Source organism: Stegastes partitus, unplaced genomic scaffold (assembly GCF_000690725.1).
Source record: "Stegastes partitus isolate 25-593 unplaced genomic scaffold, Stegastes_partitus-1.0.2 Scaffold57, whole genome shotgun sequence".
Classification (NCBI taxonomy): Eukaryota; Metazoa; Chordata; class Actinopteri; family Pomacentridae; genus Stegastes; species Stegastes partitus.
This window is the reverse complement of record NW_007577788.1, coordinates 145272-169425: the sequence shown is the minus strand read 5'-3', so window position 1 is coordinate 169425 and position 24154 is coordinate 145272. Positions and strand designations below refer to the sequence as shown.

General features: G+C 40.4%; 1 protein-coding gene across 2 annotated transcripts in view; it reads right to left on the bottom strand.

The window, feature by feature from the left end:
- Nucleotides 1–4905: 4905 nt before the first annotated feature.
- Nucleotides 4906–24154, bottom strand: part of smg7 (SMG7 nonsense mediated mRNA decay factor) — a 38036-nt gene continuing 18787 nt past the window's right edge. The window contains exons 10-23 of one of the 2 annotated variants that reach the window (XM_008275685.1): nt 22875–23034; nt 22011–22081; nt 20964–21024; nt 20762–20881; nt 18970–19393; nt 18725–18866; nt 17776–18197; nt 16107–16475; nt 14085–14234; nt 11838–11924; nt 9471–9621; nt 9210–9380; nt 8147–8307; nt 4906–6279 (exon numbers count right to left, since the gene is read on the bottom strand). In XM_008275685.1, coding sequence (XP_008273907.1) covers nt 6166–6279; nt 8147–8307; nt 9210–9380; nt 9471–9621; nt 11838–11924; nt 14085–14234; nt 16107–16475; nt 17776–18197; nt 18725–18866; nt 18970–19393; nt 20762–20881; nt 20964–21024; nt 22011–22081; nt 22875–23034 — 2603 coding nt within the window. In that variant the 3' untranslated portion in view covers nt 4906–6165. The remainder of the gene's footprint in view (nt 6280–8146; nt 8308–9209; nt 9381–9470; nt 9622–11837; nt 11925–14084; nt 14235–16106; nt 16476–17775; nt 18198–18724; nt 18867–18969; nt 19394–20761; nt 20882–20963; nt 21025–22010; nt 22082–22874; nt 23035–24154) is intronic. The other variant, XM_008275686.1, reaches the window with a different exon arrangement.

The following is a 24154-nucleotide window of genomic DNA, read 5'->3' as shown; positions in this document are numbered from 1 at the left end:
TGTATCATTGGTCCTGTTTTAGTGGCTGTAATGCTTCATGCACTTATTCTATAAAACTGGACAGTAAAAACTGATAGCCTCTGATCAACAGCTCTCTTGTGGCTGTGGTGAAGTTTCCATCCAATGAAATGCATTTTCATGTCCATACACACGCGGACAAAATGTTTGGTACACTTCTGTTAAAGAAAGAAAAACCCAGAATGGTAACTGAAATAACCTGAAATTGACCAAAGTAATAGTAAATAAAAACTTACTGCAAATTAAGCAATGAAAATCAGACATTGCCTTTGAATTGCGGTTCAACAGAATCATTTTAAAAAGCAAATGAATGAAACCAGCCTGGACAAAAATGATGGTACCCTTAACTAATGTTTTGTTGCACAACCTTTTGAGGCAATCATTGCAATCAATTGATTTCTGTAACTCTTGATAAGACTTCCTGTCGAACGGTATTCTGGCCCACTCCTCGTGAGCAAACTGCTCCAGGTGTCTCAGGTCTGAAGGGTGCCTTCTCCAGACTGCATTTTTTTCAGCTCCTTCCACAGATGTTCAATAGGATTAAGATCAGGGCTCATGTACGGTCACTTCAGAATAGTCCAATGTTTTGTTCGTAGCCATTCTTGGGTGTTTTTAACTGTGCGTTTTGGGTCATTATCCTGTTGCAAGACCCATGATCTGTGACTAAGGACAAGCTTTCTGGCACTAGGCAGCACATTTTACTCTTTAATGCCTTGATAGTCTTAAGACTTCATTGTGCCCTACAGAGATTCAAGACACCCTGTGCCAGGTGCAGCAAAGCAGCCCTCGAGCATGACCGAGCCTCCTCCATGTTTCACAGTAGATTCAGTGTTTTTTCTTTGTATGCTTCATTTTCGCGTCTGTGAACATAGAGCTGATGTGACTCGCTAAAAAGCTCCAGTTTTGTCTCATCTGTCCAATGGAAATTCTCTCAGAAGTTTTGTGGCTTGTCAATTTGCATTTTGGCAAATTTCAGTCTCGCTTTTTTATGATTTGTGTTCAACAGCAGTGTCCTCCTCGGTTGTCTTCCATTAAGTCCACTTTGGTTTAAGCAGCGACGAATGTCATCCTACACCCACCCAACCGGTCGAGGCAGATGGCCGTCCCTCCCTGAGCCTGGTTCTGTTGGAGGTTTTTTTTCCCCCGTGGGGGTTTTCGGTTCCTTCCCACTGTTGCGGACTGCTGAAGCTTATAAGGAATCCAAATGTTTTGGATTGTTGGGTGTTTCTGCCTTTGTTAAGCGCTATGAGATGACTTGTTGTTGTAAATATGCGCTGTACAAATAGAATTGAATTGAATTGAATTCAATTAAATAGTGCAATATGAAACTGTTGTACCTTGATCTTGGGCTTCACCTCTAGTCTCTTTGGAAATTGTTCTGGGCTCTTTGGGTACCATTCGTATTATCTATTTCTTCAATTTGTCATCAATTTTCCTCTTGCGGCCACATCCAGGGAGGTTGACTACAGTCCTGTGGACCTTAAACTTCTGAGTATGTGCAAGTGTAGTCACAGGAAAGTCAAGCTGCTTGGAGATGGTGTTACAGCCTTTACCTTTAATCTGCTTGTCTATAATTTTCTTTCTAATCTCCTGAGACAACTCTCTCCTTAGCTTTCTGTGGTCCATGTTCAGGTGGTCCACACCATGACGCCAAACACCACAGTGACTGCTTTTCATCCTTTAAATAGCCAGACTGATGGATTACGAGTTTGAAGACACCTGTGATGCTAATTACAGGACACACCTTAGTCAAACATGTCCCTCTGGCCAAATTATTTTCAATGTTTTCAAGGGTACCATCATTTTTGTCCAGGCCAGTTTCATGAGTTTGTTTTTTAAAGGATTCTGTTGAACCACAATTCAAAAGCAATGTCTAATTTCCATTACATTAATATTTATTATTACCTTTGTAAGTTTTAAGTTATTTTAGTGACCATTGTGGGTTTTTCTTTCCTTAACGGAAGGGCACCAACACTTTTGTCCATGTTTGTACATTATATTGATTTATAGACAAAGCAAAACTATGTTGAAAGGTGTTATTTCTCTCTGTTCCTAACTTTACCAGTCATCTTAATTCATACCTGCCTATAGAGCTAAAGACTATCAATAATTCACGCTAACTTGGCTGGTAATGGACTCTGGTCGACATTGGCAGAGCTCTGACTGATGACCTTCCACAATAAAAGGCCTCCTGTCAACACAAGGTAGAATCTGTCTCTGGTGCGTGTTGTGGATTATCACACATTCTCAAAGAGGTTCTGCAGCGTGTGATTGGTGTAGTTTGTTGGGTACTGTCTACATTCTGGGAGGAAGCATCATAACCTTTTTGAAGCGCGGGATCTCAAAACTTCTTCCACCGCTAACTACAAACTATCCTTTAAAAAAAGGACAGTGAATAAAAGCGGACACAGCATTAAGGGAGAACATAGTTTATTTAAAGGCTGATTCCACCAGTTCTCAAAGTCTACAGAGAGACAGAAACACAAATAGCCTCAAAGTCAAAGCTCAGATCTGAACTGACATGTCCACAAATCTGCTGTCAGAGCTCTAGCCGCCCTGAAACACTACAGAGTGGAATGTCATCGACAGATCTGAGTCCATTTAGTTCTTACTTCACAACAAAAACCAGCAGAACCAGTCTGGCTCAGATCTATGTGGTGAGCTTCGAATGTGAACAGGATTTCGCTCCTCGATGCTTCTGGCCAAATTTGTCCTCACATTCAAGAATATTTCATCTTTATTATTTTTCAAATACATTTTGTAAATGCAACATGAAAAGCACAATCACACAGAAAATAGACACGTCTCTCTGAAGTCTGCTTCTAATAAAATGCCTGCCGGGAAAATAAAAAACAGGCTTTTATTTTTTCCTCCCACAGAACTGAAAGATGAGTGTGTGTTACTTTTTAAGATAGAAAACAGCTTTCTGCTGGTTTAAACTGGACAGTAAGTTACTTACAGTGCTGCAGTCTGAAGCCTAAAGGGGGGGCCAGAGCCACAGAGGGTCCTGATTGGTCAGTTGCTTCTCTGATTGACTCTAAAGTGACTGACGACATATAAATGCTCTGCTGGGCTGTGACCGCAGAAATAAAAGTCCCAAAACCCAACTCAACGTCACTCTTACAACCCGTTTCTATGACAGCAATGTCTTTAGGAACTCAGTAATTTTACTCGCAGTTGTTTGACCTAAAAAATTACTTCATGCTGGACCATAAGGGTCAAATGTTGCAGTTAAATACTAAAGCAGGAAAAAAAGGACCAAAAAAATGTTAAAAATCAGATGAGCTCTCTTGGAAAAAGTCGACATTTCCTCAATTCTTGTCTCTCCTTTGGGAATATTTTCTACTTTTCCTTGATTTATATGACAGTAAGCTGACCATCTTTGGATTTTAAAGATGTGGTCAGACAAAATAAGCAAAAGGATGACAGAAATTTTAGAAATTAATCTACAGACTAAATAATAAACAAGGATGGTTACTTGAACGGTTGCACTGTTGTGAATTACAAGGCACAACACAGAGCTGGACCCATTAGTTGATTGACTGACTACTCAATTAACTTGATTACTCGAATAACAGAAAACTAAGCTGAAACTACTGATAATTGATTAATATCAATCTTTCAGACAATTTGAAAATGGAAAATTGAGTACCTAAATGAAAACTGAAAAACAAATAGAAGTGTCTGTCTGAATTTGACTTTTTTTTAAAAAGCAATTTAACCCTCTTAATCCAAAAACCGACTCGATGGGTTTAAAAAGGAAAATAACAAAAAGACAGTGACACCATCACTACCATAATCATCAAATTTTCAATCTTTCAACAGTCTCTGAATTATCATTTGTGACGTGCCGTTCTGTTGGAAAACCGAACCAAATCGAATCTTAAAATTGTGATATTTCAAAATCCCTTTATTTTAAGTGTAATTTAAAAATTCCCCAAAAATAAAGCATCTGCACCCCATTCTGTCCCCCTGAGAGCAACAGCAGAACAGAGAGGTAAGTGTGGAAACAAATTAAAAATGTAAAAAGTAAAATATCTACAGTGTGTAGAATCATCATTTTCCCAGTAATAACTGTGGGCACTTGGAACACAAATGTTGGACATGTTGATTCCAGGTTTTGTCCATTTTTGTAAAACAAACAAAGATATACATTTCTTTTTTCTGGTTAACTGTGTTCTAACTGCACAGCAGACATTTCTGAGCTCTCTCTTCTTCTAGTCATGGTTGTGCTGTTTCCATAGAGGTGCAGGACTTTATATTGCAGTAAAAAAAAAAAAAAAACCCACAGTGAGGAAAAATAAGACAGCAAAAAATGTCCAGAAACTTCTTGGAGTTCAGAGGGTTAATTGATTGACATGAAAAAAAAAAAACATAAGAATCACAAAGGGCAACTATCATTTGGGTCTGGGATTCTCTAACAGGTGTGTTTTACAATTTAAACCCAAACAAAAGACGTATCAGGAATTTTGTTTTTTCGAGGTGGGGGGAAAATGCAAAAGTCACTGCACATAAAGAGGTCTGAGCTCGTCATCCTTTTGACTTTTAGGCTGAAAAAGGAGCTTTAGTTACAGAATAAATAAAGTCAAAGCTGCAGGTTTACCATTCATAAAAAAAATCTGCTGTACAGGGTTGAGCTGCAGTAGTGCTTACTGAAGAATAGGAAATGAAGAACATTCAGGCTGAGCCAACTACCTGTACAAGCCTACCTGTCTACCTTTCTGTCTGTCTGTCTGTCTGTCCATCTGTCTGTCTGTCTGTGGCCTCATGCCCACCTTTACAGCAGTCAGCGGTAACAGGACAGGGAGCAGGCACAGAGGAGCCGACAGAGCTGCTTAAAACTAGTAAAAAGGCAGAACATGAACAAAAAGAAACAGTCAATGCAGGTTAAGTAAGCAAGCAGGGGCACATCTTTAGTTTTTTCTTCATTAATTAAAGAAATAACAGGAAGAAGAGAGGAAGAGAACCCCAAAAATATTCAAGCAGGAAGCTAATAGACATACCTGTATTCACCTCAGAGGGCGTAAAGCTAAAACTGCTACGAACAAATCACAAAATACAGTTTCTTTTTTGTTTTGTTTTTGTTTTTTATATCTGCAATCTCTTGAAGCTAACAGTAATACTATCCCTAAGATCGACAGGTTTTTTTTTTTGTTCTTAGCCCCTTCCCCCATCTTCCTTTTGCACTTCTTTCCCGTGACGTTCGCCGGCATCATGAAGCCATGCCATCGTCAGGCCTCGAGGTTCTTCCTTCAAAATAAAAGGCTGGACAACGAGCAAGCGAGCGGTCAGCCTGGCGTCACGCCCGGCTTCACAAAGCAGCGTCCACTCCTGGTTTTCACAACTCGGCTAAGAGACAAGGCCCGTTTAAAGTCCAACTATGGCAATATATATGTATGTATATATTTATATAGCTGTAACCCAAACCTTCCTCCTTCACTTCTTTCAACCACTCAGCTACAGAGAGCCTTCCTCCTCCTCCTCCTCCTCTTCCTCCACAGTAATGAAAATGAATGGAGAGATCAGAAAGTCCAGTCTGTTATTTTGACCCCCGGTGCTTCACCTGACCTCCCCCCCTGAACACAACTGCCACACTGTCCTCGCTCTCAGCCCCGCTTCAGTCTGCGGCAGCGGAGACGCTAAAAACCGGCGCCCCGTCAGAACCCAGCAGACGTCGAGGAGGTCATTGGTTTATTTCTATTTTTTAAAATTTTTTTTCATGTTCCAAAGAAAGGAGGAGTTCTTCTGAATGAGAGAGGAGATGTGGAGACGTGGCGTCTGTCCAAAACCAAGGGGGGTTCAGTGGTGGTGAGAGGGAGGTGTGTTCCTCAATGTTCAGATTTCCGCGGGTTGAAGGAAACCCGGCGGCAGCGTGGCGCGTGGCACCGCGGTTGAAGAGATCCTGCCGCGCCCTCCGATCCAGGAGGTGCATCACCGCTCCTCGACAGCCGAGGGGGGTGGGGGTGGTGATTCAGCCTCGTCGGGGGGTCGTGTCGCCTCCCCAGCCTCCACCGTTTCTCGCCGGTTTAATATCCCATTTTAGTTGGAGCTCGTCTTCGGTCAAACTTCTGTTTTTTTTCCCCTCCGTTTTCTCCTGGTGGTGGTTTGTTGACGTCCGGACACAAAGCGCCGCCTCGGGCTGCACGTTCAGTGAGGCGGGTTCATGGCGCCGTGACCTCGCTGCTGCTTCTGTTTCTGCTGCAGGAGGAGCTGCTCCAGTGCCGAAGGGCCCGGCTGCATCATGGAGCTCGACCAGATCGACTGCAGAGGACAGCAGAGTGTTAACATGAAGCTATTAACAAGGAGAAAGAGTCCAGAGGGCTGTACTACGAAACAAGATTAGTGGGTTAGCCAGTATGTCGAGCCGGAAGTCAGAGTTTTTAGTCTCACTAAGGTGGCTCTCTTTTAACATGCTAGATCACCATGGTAACTGATGCTGTGGAGCTGGTCTAGAGCAGGTTCTGTTTCTGTTTCAGTTTCAAATTAAATTGGCTGCAAGAAGCTTACTTTAAACAAATTGTTTCCTGTCGATTCCTTAGGAGCAAACAGATTCTCAGCTGAGGGAATGTGTTTTATCTAAAACCACTGAATGAAGTCATGTAGTTATAGTATCACACACTGTATGCATCATGTTGCCATGGAATGTTACATATATTTATCTGGGGATGCATAAATCATATAAAAATGCTTTTGCGTTTGGTCCTGATTTGCTGCCAAGTCTGTTTTACACAGTTGGTACTGCAGCTGATTAGAAAATTATTATTCTACTGGTATTTGTTACTGAGAATATTTAATCAGTAACATTCATTTCACTTGGATTTGTAGTAATGCCCTTCATTATAGAATAGTGTCAGGCCTGAATACACTTCAATACAATATTGCATTTAAATATTTGACGTCTACAGTTTAACTCTAATGTGCAGCTGTCAGAAATAAGTGGCTGCATCGATCAGTAAAACAAATACATTAATACATATTTACCAGTTTTATACCAGCATCCTTGTTTTGCATCGTTTGCAGTAGCAGCGCTTTTTAACATCATCATTTTTTTTCATTTTTGGTTGTTCTCCATTAAAACAACCTGTTAACTAAAGTAGGTGCCACACACTCGTTTCGTTTTGTGCAGAAGAAGAGTCACATGACGCATTAAACGCCTTCTTTATGTGAACGTGTACAGAGATTAAAGCAGAAAGGCTGAGTTAAAAAAGAAAGCTGAAAACCACAACAATACCTGTTGCTCTGACTGGAGTTTTAGTTTTTGTCGAGCTGTCTTAAGCAAAGAACTTGATTTGTAGTGCAGCCCTCCGGGATCACGTGATACAGAGAAACATTTATCTAAAAATCTGTATGACTAAATCAGTAAATTTTGCCTCAGTGCTGCCAGATGTATACAATAAGAAGATTTTTTTTACTACAGATATCAACAATTTAACTGCAGATATTAGCAAAGTAAATTGTGATATCTGAAGCAGAAATGGTTGAAATGGTCAGAACATGGCAGACTGTTGTAACATTTTAAAAAATCCATTCTACAAAAAATGACAGCACTTTTACTATTGGGAGTATATTCTGGATATAGGCAAAACCAACCCGTGCTATATGTTAAAAAATGCTTGCTATACCAGATCAAACTGGAAATTTATCTCATTAAAATGTAATTCAGGTATCATGAATTAGAGTTTTGACTTGGTGAAATGACGTTGCCGATATCTGGGGTTATGCCAAAAGCTGCGGCAAGTAGGAGGTGGCTTGTAAACATAATACAACAATAGGCAGCAGGCAGCCTCGCATAAGCAGCAAACGTCACCCACAATTATTCAGTTATGTCATAATGGTGTTTAAAATATCTGCAGATGTTATTCTGACTAATCCAAACTGAATTACAGAAATATCTAACTATAATTTTGACTGGTCAGAATGTAGACATAGATAACTGGAATAAAAACATTGCAACTAAAACTAGTTAAAATGATGATAATATATGCAATTTTAATTCCAGAAAGTCAAACTATTCAATATTTTGTATAGACCTCACAGGTGTCACACATTAACCGCTGCCTGTGTGTTGCGTAACAAACAAAATCAAAACTGGGTTGCAAATTAAAAGCCTGCGGTGACGTTAGCGGACCTTGAGGCTGTCGAGCAGCACAGTGGAGGACGACTCCTCCATTGGAGACTCCTGATTGGTCCAGGAGCTGCCGGTTGATCCAGCCTGGTGCCAGCTGGTGTCCGAAGTTGCAGAGGAGGCTGCAGCCGGCAGGTAGTCCAAACCGAAGCCGCTGACTGCTCCTAAAAGACACAAGGACCAAACATCAAGATCTAGAAGCAGAATCACTGCTCTGCATGGGTAATGAGAGTTTTTAACTAAATAGTTTTATACATTCTAAAGTTTAAGTTTTTGTCTGTGTGTTCCCAGGTTGTAAACAGATTTTTGCAAATGTGCATCATAACAGCTCAGTTGTTGTTTGGATGGTGACCACAAAAAAGTCAAGTCATTAGTAATTAATAAGCACATTTAAAATAACTGCTGTGATGCAAAAGTGCTTTCTGGCAAAATAAATAAATAAACAATGAAAACAAATTGTGGTATGAATTAACCTAACAAGTTTAAATGTTGGGGTTAAAATCCTTTAGTGTTACTTATAATGTGAATTTATCTAAGAAGTTTACATATTAAGGACTTAAATGCTACAAAAAATGATGCAGCGTACTATTTTGTTCAACCCTAATACACAGTGAGGCTGAGACTCTACAGGACTAGTAATTTTGGAGGTCAACCTAACTAATTTAAAAGCTAAGACCCCACAGTGTTTGATAATTATGGAGATAACTGTGGAATTTAGCAATTTTAAACTGAAGTTATGACCCTACAAAAATATACATGAAAGTCACACTGTTTTAAAATGCAGCCTTTGCTACCTGCTTCATATCATAATTTTGATTTGCAAATTGAATGAATAGCTGAGAAAGTCACATTTCCTTTGGTTTCTTGACTTCATAACTTTTTGCAAGATCCTGTGATATCACTTCCTATCTAAAAAGTTAATGTTTTCTAAACTATATCAGTAACTTGTCTGTGATGTAAAGTAGTGAATTGATACACATATTTGTGGAGCAACAGAGCTGAGTCCGCACTAAAAGGAAAAACATGGCTCAGACTCTAGAAGGTTCATATCTTGTCCTGGGCTCACCTGTCTTGTCGGCCTTCCAGCGGTCCACCACCCGGCGGTCTCGGCTGTCTGGAGTCCCAATAGGCCCAAAGTTCGAGAAGGGCATGGCTCCGTGGTTGTGCGTTGGCGGGGAGGATGGCAGGCTGCTGGGATTGGAGGAGTGAGGGGATTGGCTGGCCGGGGTGGAGTGGTCTGCCAATTAAGAGCACAGCTTACATCAGTCTTGTTTCATGGGGCAGATTCTAAATCTATTCCCTTTACGTCTGTGCAGGTGTGACATACCTGAGCTGGCAGGGAGAGAGGGCGACCATGGAGTTCCTTCGAACAGTGAGTAGAGCGATGGCTCCTGGTGCATCATGGGAACATCGGGCTTGGAGCTGGGTGGCAGGTTTTTACCGTAGGCCTGGCTGAAGATGCTGTTCTGGTTGTACTCCTGACCACACAAGCACATAATTGCGTTTTCTTACTGAATATGATTTTGATGCTTTCATTTCCAGGAAGTTTACTTGATCCTGACAAGTTACTTAAACATCATTCTAACATTCCTTTTGCAGCACAAATAATGTTCACGGCATATCTGATTATGAAAACATTTAAATTTAACTAAATCAAAGATCTTTTCCAATTTGTGTCAGTTTTCAACCTTTGCAAAAATCCGGGTTGAAAAGAATGTTATTTTCAAAAAATCCTAAAATGACATCATTTATCAGCAAGAAACTATAAACACAAGAAAAAAAATGGCAGATTTTCACCTTTCTAACCTTGAACTAATCATTTGGGTTGTACAGTTCAGTCCGAAAAACTGAACAAATTCAAGCTTATTTATTTAAAATCTTTTTATTCTGCAAGTCAAATTAAAAAATTAAGCCAAAAATGAAGTGTTTGCACCATAACTGTGTGTGTAACGGGTATTCTAACTGTGTCCTACTGCACAAACGATGTGTCTGAGTTCTCTACTTCTAGCTATAGTTGTGCTGTTTCCACTGAGGTGCAGGACTTTATATTGCAGTAAAAAATGAGTCTACAGCAAGCAAAAATGTGACAGGAGACCATTGTGACGAGGAGAGCTAAAACCACTGTGGGTTTTTTATGCCTCAGGATGGACCTTTGGTTGGTGACTACTAATGACTGTGAGCATGATCGACTCACATACAGTAAAGATCATGAATCTGTGCTATCTTATCTGACTGAATTCTACACATTTCGTAAACAAAAATGTTTATTGTGCTGAATAATAAAACCCATTTATAAGAAAAAATCATAACAAATGAAACCTTTAATTTCTAATCATTTTGGCGCTGTGTTTAAAACCTCTTTTGGAGGCACCAAAAATTCCTCATCTAGAATAAAACCCTGCTATCTCAAAACAGAATCAAATCTTAGACATGTAGCTGCACCTGACTGAGGTATAAAAAAGCAGATAACCGTATAAATAATTATCTACTTTGCCATCTGTTGCTTCAACAAGTTTTCAGACTGCTTTTCATTTGACATCAAGTCCACCAGCTGAAATACTGATGGCCATTTTAATTTACATTTTTTATTAAAGGCTAAATTACACAGAAAATTGAAGAAAATGTTTCAAAAAGACTAAACAAAATCTGGAAAGAAATAGAATGGAATATACAAGACTGAGCCAAAAATACAATTATTAGAGGCCGAAGATTCACTGTGCAATAATGCTATAATACAGTGTATAGTCGTGCGAATCAGGTTAAAATTCCTAGAAGTTGTGCGCTAAATGCGCACACTATTATCCCTTTTCCACCAAAAAGAACCAGGTGCAAGTTCTGTGGCGGTGCTAGGGCCGGTGCTTAGCTGGCTCAAATGTGGCACCTCCAAAGAACCGGTTGCTTTTTCATCAGCAAGGAGCGAAGACAGAGCTACTCTATACATCACTGCATACGTAGCCGTTTACTGAACAAAGCTCATGCCACATGGAAGTCCACACAGGGCTCCAACATTTTTTTTTTTACTTCCTTCTTTGTCACAGGAAAAACATATGACTTGCTGAACATTTTCTTATCAATAGGCTTTACAATTTACAATGTTCCCTGAACATCCCACACTGCAGGCTGCAGTAGTTGCTGTTGGTGGCTGCGGTACACAGACCGGTGTGCGACCAAGAATGACTTTAAAAAGAGTAAACTAGGGCGTTCTAATGTCAGATTTGTTCCAAGATGAAACTGAGTGATTTTTTTCTCATGTGGTCTTTTCTATGAGCGGAATAAACAGCGCATGCAGGTGCGCGTTGTTTTTCACAAGAAGACCGCATGTCTAAGCGTAAATACCGCAGCACACCGAAGTTATAAAAGTCCTGTTTTCCAGTACAGTGGTACTGCTGGTGGGACACAGTTGTACCAGCTTTCAGTGTGCAACAGTGTGTGCAAAACTTCCGTGTGTCCCAGGACTAATTCCAATACATCTGCGATTGGACCAGAGACGTCCTGGAAAAAAACGACAAAAATCACCACTTGTGTGTCCCATTCATCAGTCTCGGTGGTCACGATAACCCTGCCCCTAGCTCCCGATGGAACCTCTCAGACTGACAAAAGCCTATTTTTATGGTGTGTTGGGTGAATTTCAGGAGGAAACAACCTAAGAACATGTTAGATGTCAGGAGATGGAGATGGTGGAGGAAGCTCTGACCTGCATGGGGAAGCCAGATATGGGCAGCAGAGAAGACGACTGGCTGACGACCTCCGGGCCGCTCTCCATCCTGGTCTGGTTCGGCAGCTGCAGAGACGAAGGACAGATGAAGTGGCGACAGACAGACAAAAGCTCAGTGCATGAAAGAAAAACACTGTGCAGGAGTTGGTCATGCAGCTGCAGCTGTGTCACAGTAAAAGCCTTCCGGAAGTCATGAAGGTGGAGGACTTTTATTGTGAAGCAACTGTAGGAGACAGAGGTGTCACTAGTGGAAGTTCCTATGATCTGGTCAATGAAAAGACATGCTTACATCTTTTTTATTTGCATTTCGTATAGCTGTTGGGGTGTCCAGTCAAATCAGATTTTTTATCATGAAAGTCACAACACCAAAAGTTTGGCAATTGGTACCAAAAACACTGAAATTTTATGCTTTCCAACACATACTGTTATTTGAAAAAACTTTGCATTGAGCCTTTAAGTACTAAAAAAAAATCGTACTGTTATTTATCAGCCTTTCCTGCTGCCACACCTAGTACTTTAAGCACTGCAACTTTCCATATTAACTTTTAAAATCTATTGTTTTCATCATTTATGAGAATGTCTTTTTATAGATTGTCGTTTACTCAGGGAATGCCATTGAAATTTCATTGTATTGCTGTCTTACACAGCATTATGATGACAATAAAACTTATAATTCTTTAAAACAAACTAATTCATCCAGTTTCCTTGTGGGGACTTCGATGGGAGCATTTGTTATATTTTCTGAGCATCTTTTGACATCCTGAGGTTTTAGTTCTCCAGACTACAGCTGATGCATTGCAAATCAAACAAACTGTGGTGTATAAACGGTGTTCCTACGACCACAGAGGGTTCTTGTAGGAGAGTTTACGGTCACGACTTCATAACTGAAGTGACAGTAGTCTGACTGTCTCACTTAAATCATAACAAAGGTATGAATCTGCTGTAGTTGAGGAGTAAATCTCTGAAAATAAATGCTGAAGATCTGCTAGAATAAGTGCAATTTTCTAAGAAAAAAAAAGCACAAAACCAGTTCATATTTGTCTCTCGCTCTCTCTCTTTTTTTTTTTTTTTTTAATCTCCAGGTTTTCCACGAGGTATCACGTCATTTCATATTTAAAGACATTCAGCATGCAAATAAAGCCACAATCTGAAGGATTACCAGCTGCTAGCCCTCTGAATTCCAAAACCCCCCAGTGGATTTGAGAAATACGTTCACTTTGAAAAAAAAATGCCAAAGACCATTTATCAGCCAGAATAATAGTCAGATTTACAACTTTCTGATGGTCCTTTACCTACAGCTCTATTTGGAAAACTAACAAAATCTAAGCATTTAAATGTGATCAAAATCACTTTATTCTGATGTCTCATTTAAAAAACACTTGCACCAGATCTTATAAAAACAAAACATTTTGAGCTCTTGTGTACAACTGAAAAGCCACGACTGACTCAGCTGTGACCAACAGTTACCTCAGAAAAATTATTTTTTCATGTGAACTGCAGGCTGTGTTTACACAGAGCACACTGCAACTATGGAATCAAATCTATGTTCGTGTTTTAGCCATTTTCGCCCCAGTACTGGTAACACCTGTAGCACTCACAAAAATGTTGAAAATGTTTATTTAAGATTCATGACTTTATAACTGTGTCATACTACACTGAACACATTCACTGCAGTTGTCTCCACTTCCAGCTATTGTTGTGCCGTTTCCATAGAGGTGCAGGACTTTATATTGCAGAGTAAAATGAGGAAAAATACAACAGGAGTCATCGACACCCAGGACCTGCTTTGAGTTCAGAGGGTTTAGCAGCTATTACAAGTTAAAAAACCATAAGAGGACCCATGCTCTTACTGGTTAGTACTGCATAAATTAATTTCTTTTGCTTTAAGCCAAAAGTCTTCCATACCAAATGCCAAATCTGACTTACAGTTCTTAAATTCCAAAGAAACACCAGAAAACTAAGTATTTGTACTTGCATTTTGAGGTAAACTGTTTCTTTGTTAATCTGGAGATTTTTGGTTGGTAAAGGAGTCTGTAAATGTTTTCTGTGTTTCTTGATAATCAGACCAAATTATTGTTCTTCTACACAACAAAAAAATGTGTGAGCAGCTCTGGTGAAAAGATGAAAACTGATGAGCAGAGTGTGGCTTTAGATCTGGATGCAGGGAGGTCAGGGGTTTAGGGATTGGGAGGGAGGGTGTTGGATGACGAAGACAGGGCTACATACAAATATATTTGGTCCAGGTGCAGTGCTAAGAGGGCCAGCCAAGGCCTGGAAGAAATCAGGAGGCTTAGTAAAGACGAGCTCCTCCTCCTCCTCAAAATCTGCTAGAGTTTTTAACAGGTCTGGAGGTAGAAGAGGCGAGCTCTTGTTGTCCTAGTGAGATAAAGCAAGAAGAAGAAGAACAGGGGCAGGAGGAGGAGGAAGAAGAAGAAAGAAAAAAAAAAAACAAGAGAAAAAAGAAAGAAGGCAAGCCAGTAAGACAGAGGTGGAAAGAAGGAAAGTTATGCTAAAAGCTACAAAAGCCTGCAAGCTGACACTGTTCAAAAAGTTGATTTTAACAAGTCAGATCAAAGATCAAATCCTTTAAATACAAGAAGACTTCTCCTCAGACTCGCTTAAATTTTTAAAATCAAGATTGTCATTCCGAAATAAACATACATTTTATAAATGCTTTTACACACAAATGCTAGAGATGAGTCATTATTTTATTAAAATTTCAGAATATTTACTGAATTCTTTGTTCTTGCTGTTGTATAAGCTGAAAAGGCTCGAATAAAAAAAAAAACTATCTCTGTTATTTTTTTAGTTATCAAGTTACTATGAAATTTACAAAATTACAAAATCCTGAAAATCTTATGCTTTCATCAAGATGCAATGAAGACTAACGGAGAGCAGGTAAAGAGCCCATACTCTGCTCATTTACAGGTTTATAATATGATGTCTTTTGGGTTCACTACAATATATTTACATGCATTAAAGTTAAAAAAAAACTAATTATTTTCCTCATACTGTACTCGGGATGCAGCTGACATTGTTTTTTATTATTGCAGATTAATCTGTTAATTATTTCCTGTCAATTGAATCAATGTTTTGGAAAGTTAAGTTAAGCATCATATGGTGCTCTACATGTCAGAGATAGAACTCTTGCTTGGGATGTCCTTGATTTTTTGCAGTGTGGAGAGGTAAGTGAAGAAAACAACCTCTGAACCCCAAAGGCCACTGGAAAATTTTAAAAGGCATTTTAGCTTTAGAAAAAAAAAAGAAACAGACAAAATCAACCACTTGAAAACAAAGAATTGTTCCTAATAGTTACCAAATTACATTTTTAATCATTCAAAACATCTAAATCTCAGCTTAAAATTATGCTATATAATCACAATATTCTACATGTCCCATTAAAAAAAAAAAATCACCAAAAGTAAGCCATTTGTAGGAACCCAATTCTGTAAAAAAAAAAAAGAAAATAAGAAAATGTCACTCTTCAGGGCAACAAGTTATTATTGACTAATCTGTAATCAACAGCCATATGACAAAAAAGCTGCAATTTTCTGGTTGAACTGGCTTGAACTGCAGGCTGTGTTTACACAGAGCCGAAAGGAGGCAAGTATGGAAACAGACTTAAAAAATTCTAAGAAATTCAACTATCGTTTTTCCTTTTTTTCTGATATACGACATTGTGATGGTCATACTGCATAGAAGACTTTCTGAGTTCTCTCTACTTCTAGTTCTTATTGTGCTGTTTCCATAGAGGTGCAGGATTTAATATTGCAGTGACAAATAAGACAAGAAAAATAAGATTAAAAAAACTGCTTGGAGTTCAGAGGGTTAGTTAGTATTTACGTTAATTAAGGTAAGCATCCAGTTGTGCTTGCTATATCACAGATAAGTCTTCATTAGTGCTGGAGATTTAAGGTAAGAAGAAACCCTTTTTTAGGCTGCTGTGAGCAGCTCCTGCACTGGGATGCTGGGATACATGTTCTTAAAAGAAAACTTCCAAATCAGATGTTTGAATTTTAAAATGTGACTCCATCACTGCAACAATTCAATCAGTTCCACCTAATTTTCCCCCGTAGAGCACCACCAGGAGTAATAATACCTGGGCTGTCCAACTTTAAATGCTGCTACCCGACTCTACCTCTGTGATCAGAAAAGAGACCAGAAAAAGCAGGAAAAAGAAGCACAGAGACAGAAAAGCAGACTGCACTGGACACTCTCCTCCCACACTGTCCCCTGAGAGCAGGTCACCTCATACGGGGGTCCGCGGGGTCCGGCAGGGCCATCCTGCTCTGAACACATGCTGCCCGGTGGAGGCCTCTTCATCCTGTCAGCCATTACAGCCAGGCCGTCCCCCATCCTGTACGAGGGCTCCCAGTAGAAGTCCTGCATCTTGACATCAGGATATTTGATCTTCTTTTCCATATTGGAGAGCTGTGGTGGAGCTGGCGCCTGCAGCTGGTGCTCGTACATCTTCAGAGGATCCTGAGCCGCTATGTAGAAGGCTTGCTGTTGCTGCTGCTGAGGCTGCTTCATGGACATCTGCATGGTAGGAATCTTCTGCAGGGCCGCCTGGGCCTGGTTCCACATCTGAGCCGGCTGGTCCTGGACCTGCATATACTGTTCAGATCAGACACACCAGAGTAAACTATCAGCGCATATACAGCTGTCATCTCTGTTGAAGGCTGTCACATTTCTTCTAACCCTCTGAATTCCATGCAGTTTCTAGACCTTTCATTTGTCTCTGCAGTATGAAGGTCTGCATCAAAATGGAAACGACACAACTATGGCTAGAAGGAGAGAGAACTCCCAAATGTCTTCTGAGCAACATGAAACACTTATAATGCTATAAAACAAAAAAAAGAAATACCTGAAGTTGATTTTGAGGGATCAAACAATCAACATGTTTGCTATATTTTAAGCTCCCACAGGTGTTACCAATACTGCGAAAAATGATGACTGACTGAAGTGTACAGACTAAAGCTATTTTAATGTTCACTATTTATATGTATAGCTTAAACAGATTACAAATATAACTGTATGGACTACATCCTGTAAAAACCAAAACATGATGATCTCCTTGGCAGACCAAAGAAAAAATTGACTGAGTCAGCTGTGACCAACAGTCAAAAATTCAGTGAGTTTTCAGGTAAACTGTAACATTACTAATTCCGTGTGCAGCTTTCAGATTTATTTATTCTATTGTTCTATTGTATCTTTTACAATTGTATAGTGTTTTATTGCTCACCTATTTTGACAAGGTGTTTCCAACGTGCCCAGACTGTCTGTTTGCACACAAATGGCAAAAAAATATTGATTCTTTATGAATCAGTATTTCCACAGAGCAGAAAGGAGACGACAAGAGAGACTGAGAGGAAAATAAAACATGCTGGATCAATAAATAAATGCAGCAAGGCTCAAAAAAAGTATTCAGAGGAGCAAGTTGTTGGAAGATACATTCAGCATAGTGAAGCATCGTTCTACATCTGATGTGCCAAAAATGCAGTTTGTCGAGGCTGTAAAAATGTTAACGGTTAAATATCTGTAGCTTGTGACGCCAACAGCACCAGTATTAGTAACACCTGTGGACACGGGGAAAAGTTTTCTATTTTTGAAAAATAAATAGTAAAAGTAATTCAACTTTTGTGTTTTATGTTTCATAATTTATGGCATTCTAACTGTGTCATACAGCACAGCAGACATTTTTGAGAGTTCTCTCCTTCACACGATGGAAACAACACAACTATGGTTGTGCTGTTTCAGTAGAGGTGTAAGACTTTACATTGCAGGGGGAAAAAAATCAAAATGAATAAAACCGGCACAAAAAATAACTAGAAACTGTTCAGAGTTAACTTGTATGAAATCATACATTGGAAAATAATCAGTCGCAAAATTAATAAAATAAGATCATGTGATTGACCTGCTGCAGTCCTGGGTGGTGAGGTGGACTCTTCCCCATCCCAACCTGCTGCACAGGTTTGGTTGGTGACTGCTGCTGACTCATCGCTTGAACCTGCAGCTGCACTGACTGCTGCAAGGCCTGCTGGGAGGGCGGCTGAGCCTGAGGTTGCTGAGCCTGGGAGGGGCCCTGGTTCATCGGCCCTGGGCCCTGGCCCGAAGACCCTGGCCCCTGACCTGGCCCTGGCCCCGACGGCCTCTGCTGGCTGTAGGGAATGTGGGACTGCTTCCCGGCCTGAACCTGGGTGCCTGCCTGGGTGTGGACGGCCGGCTGTAGGAAAGGTCCAGGGACGGATACTCCGGTGGAGAAGGTGAAGCCAGGATTCACCTGGATTCCTGGGAACGCCACCGGGGGAGGGATCACATAGGCTGAAGGAGGGAAACCTGCAGACGAACCAATCAGGAGTTTAAACTAAGTCCAAAGTTGCTGTTAGACTCACCGCACGCAGCCAGTTTCTCCACTGGACTATTCTGATAAACAAAATAATCCTCCAACTGAAAGATATCAATACTTTATATGTTGTCAAACGCAGAAAAAGCACATATTTTATAGACACTTGAATAATAACGCCACTTTTAATGCTGTTCAAAACTTATGAATTATTTTTTGAATTTATGCCGTTTGTCCGTTGGGTGAAAGACATTGATAAATCACTTAAATAAGTTGTCACAGTTTTCTCACAAGGGTTAATGCCTTCTGTAAGTAATTTATCCGGGGATTGTTGTCCTACAGAAAATGTAAAAAGCTGTAATTGACAGGTTTATGGTGGCGCCTTAATATATCTTACTAGAGTTTTTTTGGCTTTTGACAGCATGAAAAGTGACATTTTGATTTAAATCGGACACAAACAGAGGTGAATTATGGCACTATTGGCTTGTCATATCATACAAATGTAAAGGTACAACCATACCGGGCCTGCTGGGCAGTGGTGGGAAGGCTCCAGGATGGTGGATGGGGATGAACTGGGAGGAGCAGGTAGTTTGAGTTTGAGTGACGGGAGTCTTCTTAGCCTCAGACACCGGAGTCTTCCTCAGCTCAGTCTGCGCCTTCACCTGAACAACAGTCAACTCCTCAATAATACGCCTCATTCAAACATTCAAATAAGCAGCTCTGTGAGTGAGAAAGTCACATTAGATTAAATTTAGTCGTATCCACCTGCTTTCCAGCATCAGTAGCTTTCTCATGGCTGGCTTTCTTCAACTCGCTCTTCCTTTTGCCGTCCCTCTTCTGCTCTCCTTTCCCAGCAGCCCCGTTGCCTTTGGAAAAATCTCGGCGCTCCTTGACGCCATCTTTCTGGTGATGGTTTCGTGTCGGCTCGCGGCTCTGTTCTCTGGGTTTGATGTTCTCCTTGAAGGTGACAACGGGCCGGTCACAGCTGTCAGGCCACGAGCTCTGCGTCTTCCCTGCAGACAGCACTGATTTCAGGCCAGAGTTTCCACCGTCATTGGGCATCTGTTCGCCGTTGGACGACTCCTGCAGCACCGGGGCCTCCTTCTCCTGTGGCTCCTCGATGGCCTGCTCTGGAATGTCAGTGATGAAGACAAGGAGGCCGTCCTCACTCACTCTGCACTGGATCAGACTGCAAAGAAGAGACAGCCATGATGAGCTAATGTTTGTCAATGTCCGACATGTCCTAAATGACTTACGTTTGTTGTGTGCTAAATCAAGCTTTTTCTCAGGGTTTCTGCTGAGTTCACCAAATTACATTGAAAGTCTTTAAGCAGAAAGAAGGCGGAAAGAGATACTAAGAGGAAAATAAAACATACTGGATCGCTAAAATTTGTAAAGCATGACTAACAAACAGTATTCAGAGGAGCAAGTTGTTGGAAGATCAAATCAAATTTATTGTCATTTTGCTGTACATACACAGTAGTACAGGCAAGATGAGAGAGCGTTTCTTCAGGATCATTTAATTAGTAAGTTTTACGGAATACACGTCTGGGATAGGCAAGACACTAAACATTTACTCTCGCTGTCTCCTGAAAGGGCCGCTGCGTCCATGTGCACCGCCATCACAAGACAGAAGATACATTCAGCATGGTGAAACATCTTTCTACGGTTGATGTGCCAAAAATGCAATGAGTAGAGTCGACTTAGGCCGAAGGCAGGGGACACCCTGGACAGGTCGCCAGTCTGTCGCAGGGCCACACTTACAGACAGACAACCAAGCACACTCACTTTCACACCGACAGACAATTTAGAATCACCAATTAACCTCAACATGTTTTTGGACTTGTGGGAGGAAGCCGGAGAACCCGGAGAGAACCCACGCTGCACGGGGAGAACATGCAAACTCCACGCAGAAAGATCCCAGTGCCCCTACCGGGACACAAACCGGCGACCTTCTTGCTGTGAGGCAACAGTGCTAATCAACTGCACCACCTTGCAGCCTGGAGTAAAAGTGTAAACAGTAAAATATATCTATAGTATTTAGAGCCCCCATTTTGTCCAGTATTAGTAACACCTGTGTGTGCGATGTTAATGTTTATCACATATTTGTTCTAACATGTATAAAAATGTAAATGGAAAATTTTTATCAATTTAAAATTATGCTCGTTGTTTTTTTATGTGTTACTAGGTTTCTTTCACCACATTGTAACAGCAATCAAGTGGAAAGATCTTGCTGCCTTAAGCCTCTTCTAAAACTGAATGGTAATGTACCTTGTCAAATCAGTTCAACAACACTTTTAAGTAGTCTCACTGAAAACTGTCTGCAGATACAATTAATCTAAAAATGAACTGGACAAACTAACTTCCTTTCACCAGGAGGCAGGAATGGACAAATAAACTTAATAGTATCAGACTGGATCTGAGAGTTTTTCAGCTTGGGTGAATAAGCCTTTATCCAAATCAAAGAAACAAATGTTGAAGCAATATCAACCCTGATATCAGTTTTGTCAATGATGAACCTTTAACTGCGATGGCGACAGCGTGGTTGAACACTCACCCTGGCTGGTTGTCAGCCACCCATTTTCCCAGACTGATGAGTCTCTGGTGTCGAGTGTGCACTGGCAGGCCATCCCTGTCCACCAGGATGCCCTGATGTCCTTTGGTGAAGTCCAGACACCTGACACAACCACAGGCATCAGAACATTGTTTTAACTTTCAAACACCCACCCCATTACTGAGTGATGAAGAAGAGGCAGTACCTCAGAGCAGGTCTGAGAGCCAAGAAACCCTGGAGCTCAAATTCCTCTGGCAGGGGCATCACTGGGGAGAAAAACACAGCTTCAGCTACAAAACAGTGATTACACATCAGCTACAGCTAAAAATAAATAAAAATAATAAAATCTCCATTTTGTTTGTAAAAGTATGTTAACCCTCTGAACCCCAAACCCACTGCAGTTTGAAAGCTTGTCATTATAAACAGAAAACAGACTTGATGCGGATCGAAGGTCAAAACTTCTGCAGTGCAGACAGTGACAATCAGAAACACCACCAGCTTTTATTCTGAAGCGATGGCAAGCTGTGAAGACTAACCTTTAGCACACTGTATCATATCATGCGATCAACAGCAGCACTCTTTGTTCCAGTAATTTGGATGCTGTCTGATTGTAACCTGAGAAGAACTTGGATCATATTTCATTCTACTCACTCAGCTAAATAAAGAACCTGCAGGAGAACCTGTAGGCCAGCTTAAATATAGTCCCACTAAGAAGCTTTGTAAATTGTAATTTATGCATTAAGTGCACAAACTAGTTCTTCCGCAGAACTTATTGTTACATATTTACATTCAGCAGAGCTTCAGGATACAGGTGGATTGATTAGTTGATATGCTCTCATCTGACCAAGTTCTCATTGGTCGAGCTGGTGTTAATTTTATAAAGACAAACATTCGCAGCATACCAGGATTTATCCAGCATTCTTGGCAGCAGCAGGAGTAGACTACCTGAGAACACCCACATGTTTTATTTCTTATTGTTACTAAATATTTGCAAAAGGGACAGTGATTACTGGCTGACAGAAATAAACTAAGCCAGAGTTTATCTGTTGTTTCTGGCCAGATGTTAAAAAAAGGAAACCTAAAATTAGAATCAGGTACTGAAACTAGTTACTAACAACTCAGGAGGTACTTTAAAAAGCAGCAGACTGACAATCAGATGGTGCAGCCCAGTTTCGACCCTCATACTCAGGAAAGATCAGGAAAGATGGTATCAGCGAAGCTTGTAATCTGTCAATAACTGTTGGTGTCCTACCTGAGGAACAGGACACGTCATCCTCTTTGGGCTGGAAACTGTTAAGAATGGACACCAGCCAGGGCCAGACACTGAGAGAGGAAGAGCGGGTGAAGTTTCAGTACAAAAGTCATCCTACAGCCAGGGAGTAAAACATTTCAGTGTTGACCCCAAATTATGAAAGTCGTTCTATCTTAACAAGAACCTTCACCAAAATGACGGCATTTAACAGAACCAGAAACTGTAAAAATAGAAAGAATCATCAGATTTTCAACTTCAACAGTTCTGTGATGTGCTGTTTAGTTGGAAAAACACACCAAATCTAAGCTTAAAAGCAAGATATTTATTCAAAATACCAAAGTTAAAGTGTTTGCAGATCATTTAAAAAAAAAAAAAAAATAAAAAAATGTTGCATTCCTTAGTAAACCTGAGAAACCACGACTGACTGAGCTGCAACCAACAGTGACATGACAAAAATTCAGTTGAACTGCAGGCAGTATCTACACAGAACAGAGAGGGACAGATGAAATAAAAACATAAATAGTAAAATATCTATATTATGTAGAGTCATCATTTTTCCCCTAGTATTGGTAACACAAATGAGAACTTGGAAAAATTGTCTTCATTTTGACTATAGGTTTTCATTTTGCTTTTGTAAATAAATAATCAAAACCATTTAATTTTTTATGGTCTTTGGCCCTATAACTGTGTCATTCAGCAAAGAAGACAGTTCTCTCTCCTTCTTCATGGTTGTGCTGTTTCCACAAAGGTGCAGGACTGTTCACTGCAGTGCAAAATGAGTGAGGAAAAATATGAGCAGCAAACATCCCGAAATTGCTCAGAGCTCACAGGTTTAATTAAAGTAGGGAAAGACAGTGGACTTACTACTGCCTCTTGTCAACAGCGACCTCGTGGAAGACGCTGGGCCTCAGTTTGAGCCAGTCCAGAGACACCTTGATGGCTGGCAGAGGACACTCCCCCATGATCTCCTCGCCTCGGTTCTTGTTGAGGAGGACACGGCTGCACATCACACCGAGGAAGGACACTAAGGAGACAGAAGTCATGTCAGACAGCAGTGACAACCAACTGTCTTCTGAGTGCGCCATATCATCCAAACAAGTGCTGCTATCCATGTCTGTGACTGATCTAATTTGATCACAGACTGATTTGCTCATCAACAGCTGAAAATGAGGTGTATAAAGTTGTGGGTGCAACTAAATGACAAAGTTAAACACACCAGTGCAACCAATATGAAAGGCTAATGTAATATGTGTGAATGCCTTTTGCAGCATTTTGAGCATCAGTTATTTTTTTCATTTTTGTTATCAGGCAGCCCTTCAGATGCAGTATTATCCTAATGACAGTATGGCGGTAGATCACACTGCTAAGGCCCAGCTGTATCAAATACAACAGCTGTAGCCCCCTTTAAGGCACAATTCTACACTTTTTACCTTGAATCTGATTGGGTCACTCTTATGTGTGAATAAACACAGAAGGACTAGTGGGATAAAACAAGCAATATGTCAAAAAACAAAGACAAAAGTGGCTTTTAGGGAACACAGTTCCAAAACCCTTGCATACCAATGGGGATCTGAAACACAGCTTTTCTCTTCTTCAGTATAAATATGAATCCCAACAAAATAACTGCAGTTTCTTTATTTATTTTGTTCATCACACTCAGTAAAAAGTATTCTTTATCAGATAGCAAAACTGCATCACTGAGTCATTCAGATGCTGAGTCAGATACTGGTCTTGAATGACACATTTCTACCATGGATCCAGAGTACCATCTAGCGACACTGAAACTGAGGTTTACTTGATTTATTCTTAAATTAAAAAGAAAAAAAGCAGTTAGGGGCCTTTCTCATATGGTGTAACACTGGCAAAGACACTGAAAATATTTTGTGTTGGATGGCATTCAGACCCAGCTTTCCGCCCCTGTTCATGATTACCTCATTTACTGGCAGCAACTGCCAACAGAGTCCCTCCTTTTGTCAACATCATCTTTTCTAAAGCCAGAATATTTAAATACAACTGACTGGAGCTGTCTGATTATGGCAAAATGATAAATATGATCATTTTGATCAATATTACAGGTCATAATTATCCTATTTACCACAATTATTCATTGATTTTAGAGACTAGTTTAGAGAGGATAGTTTCAA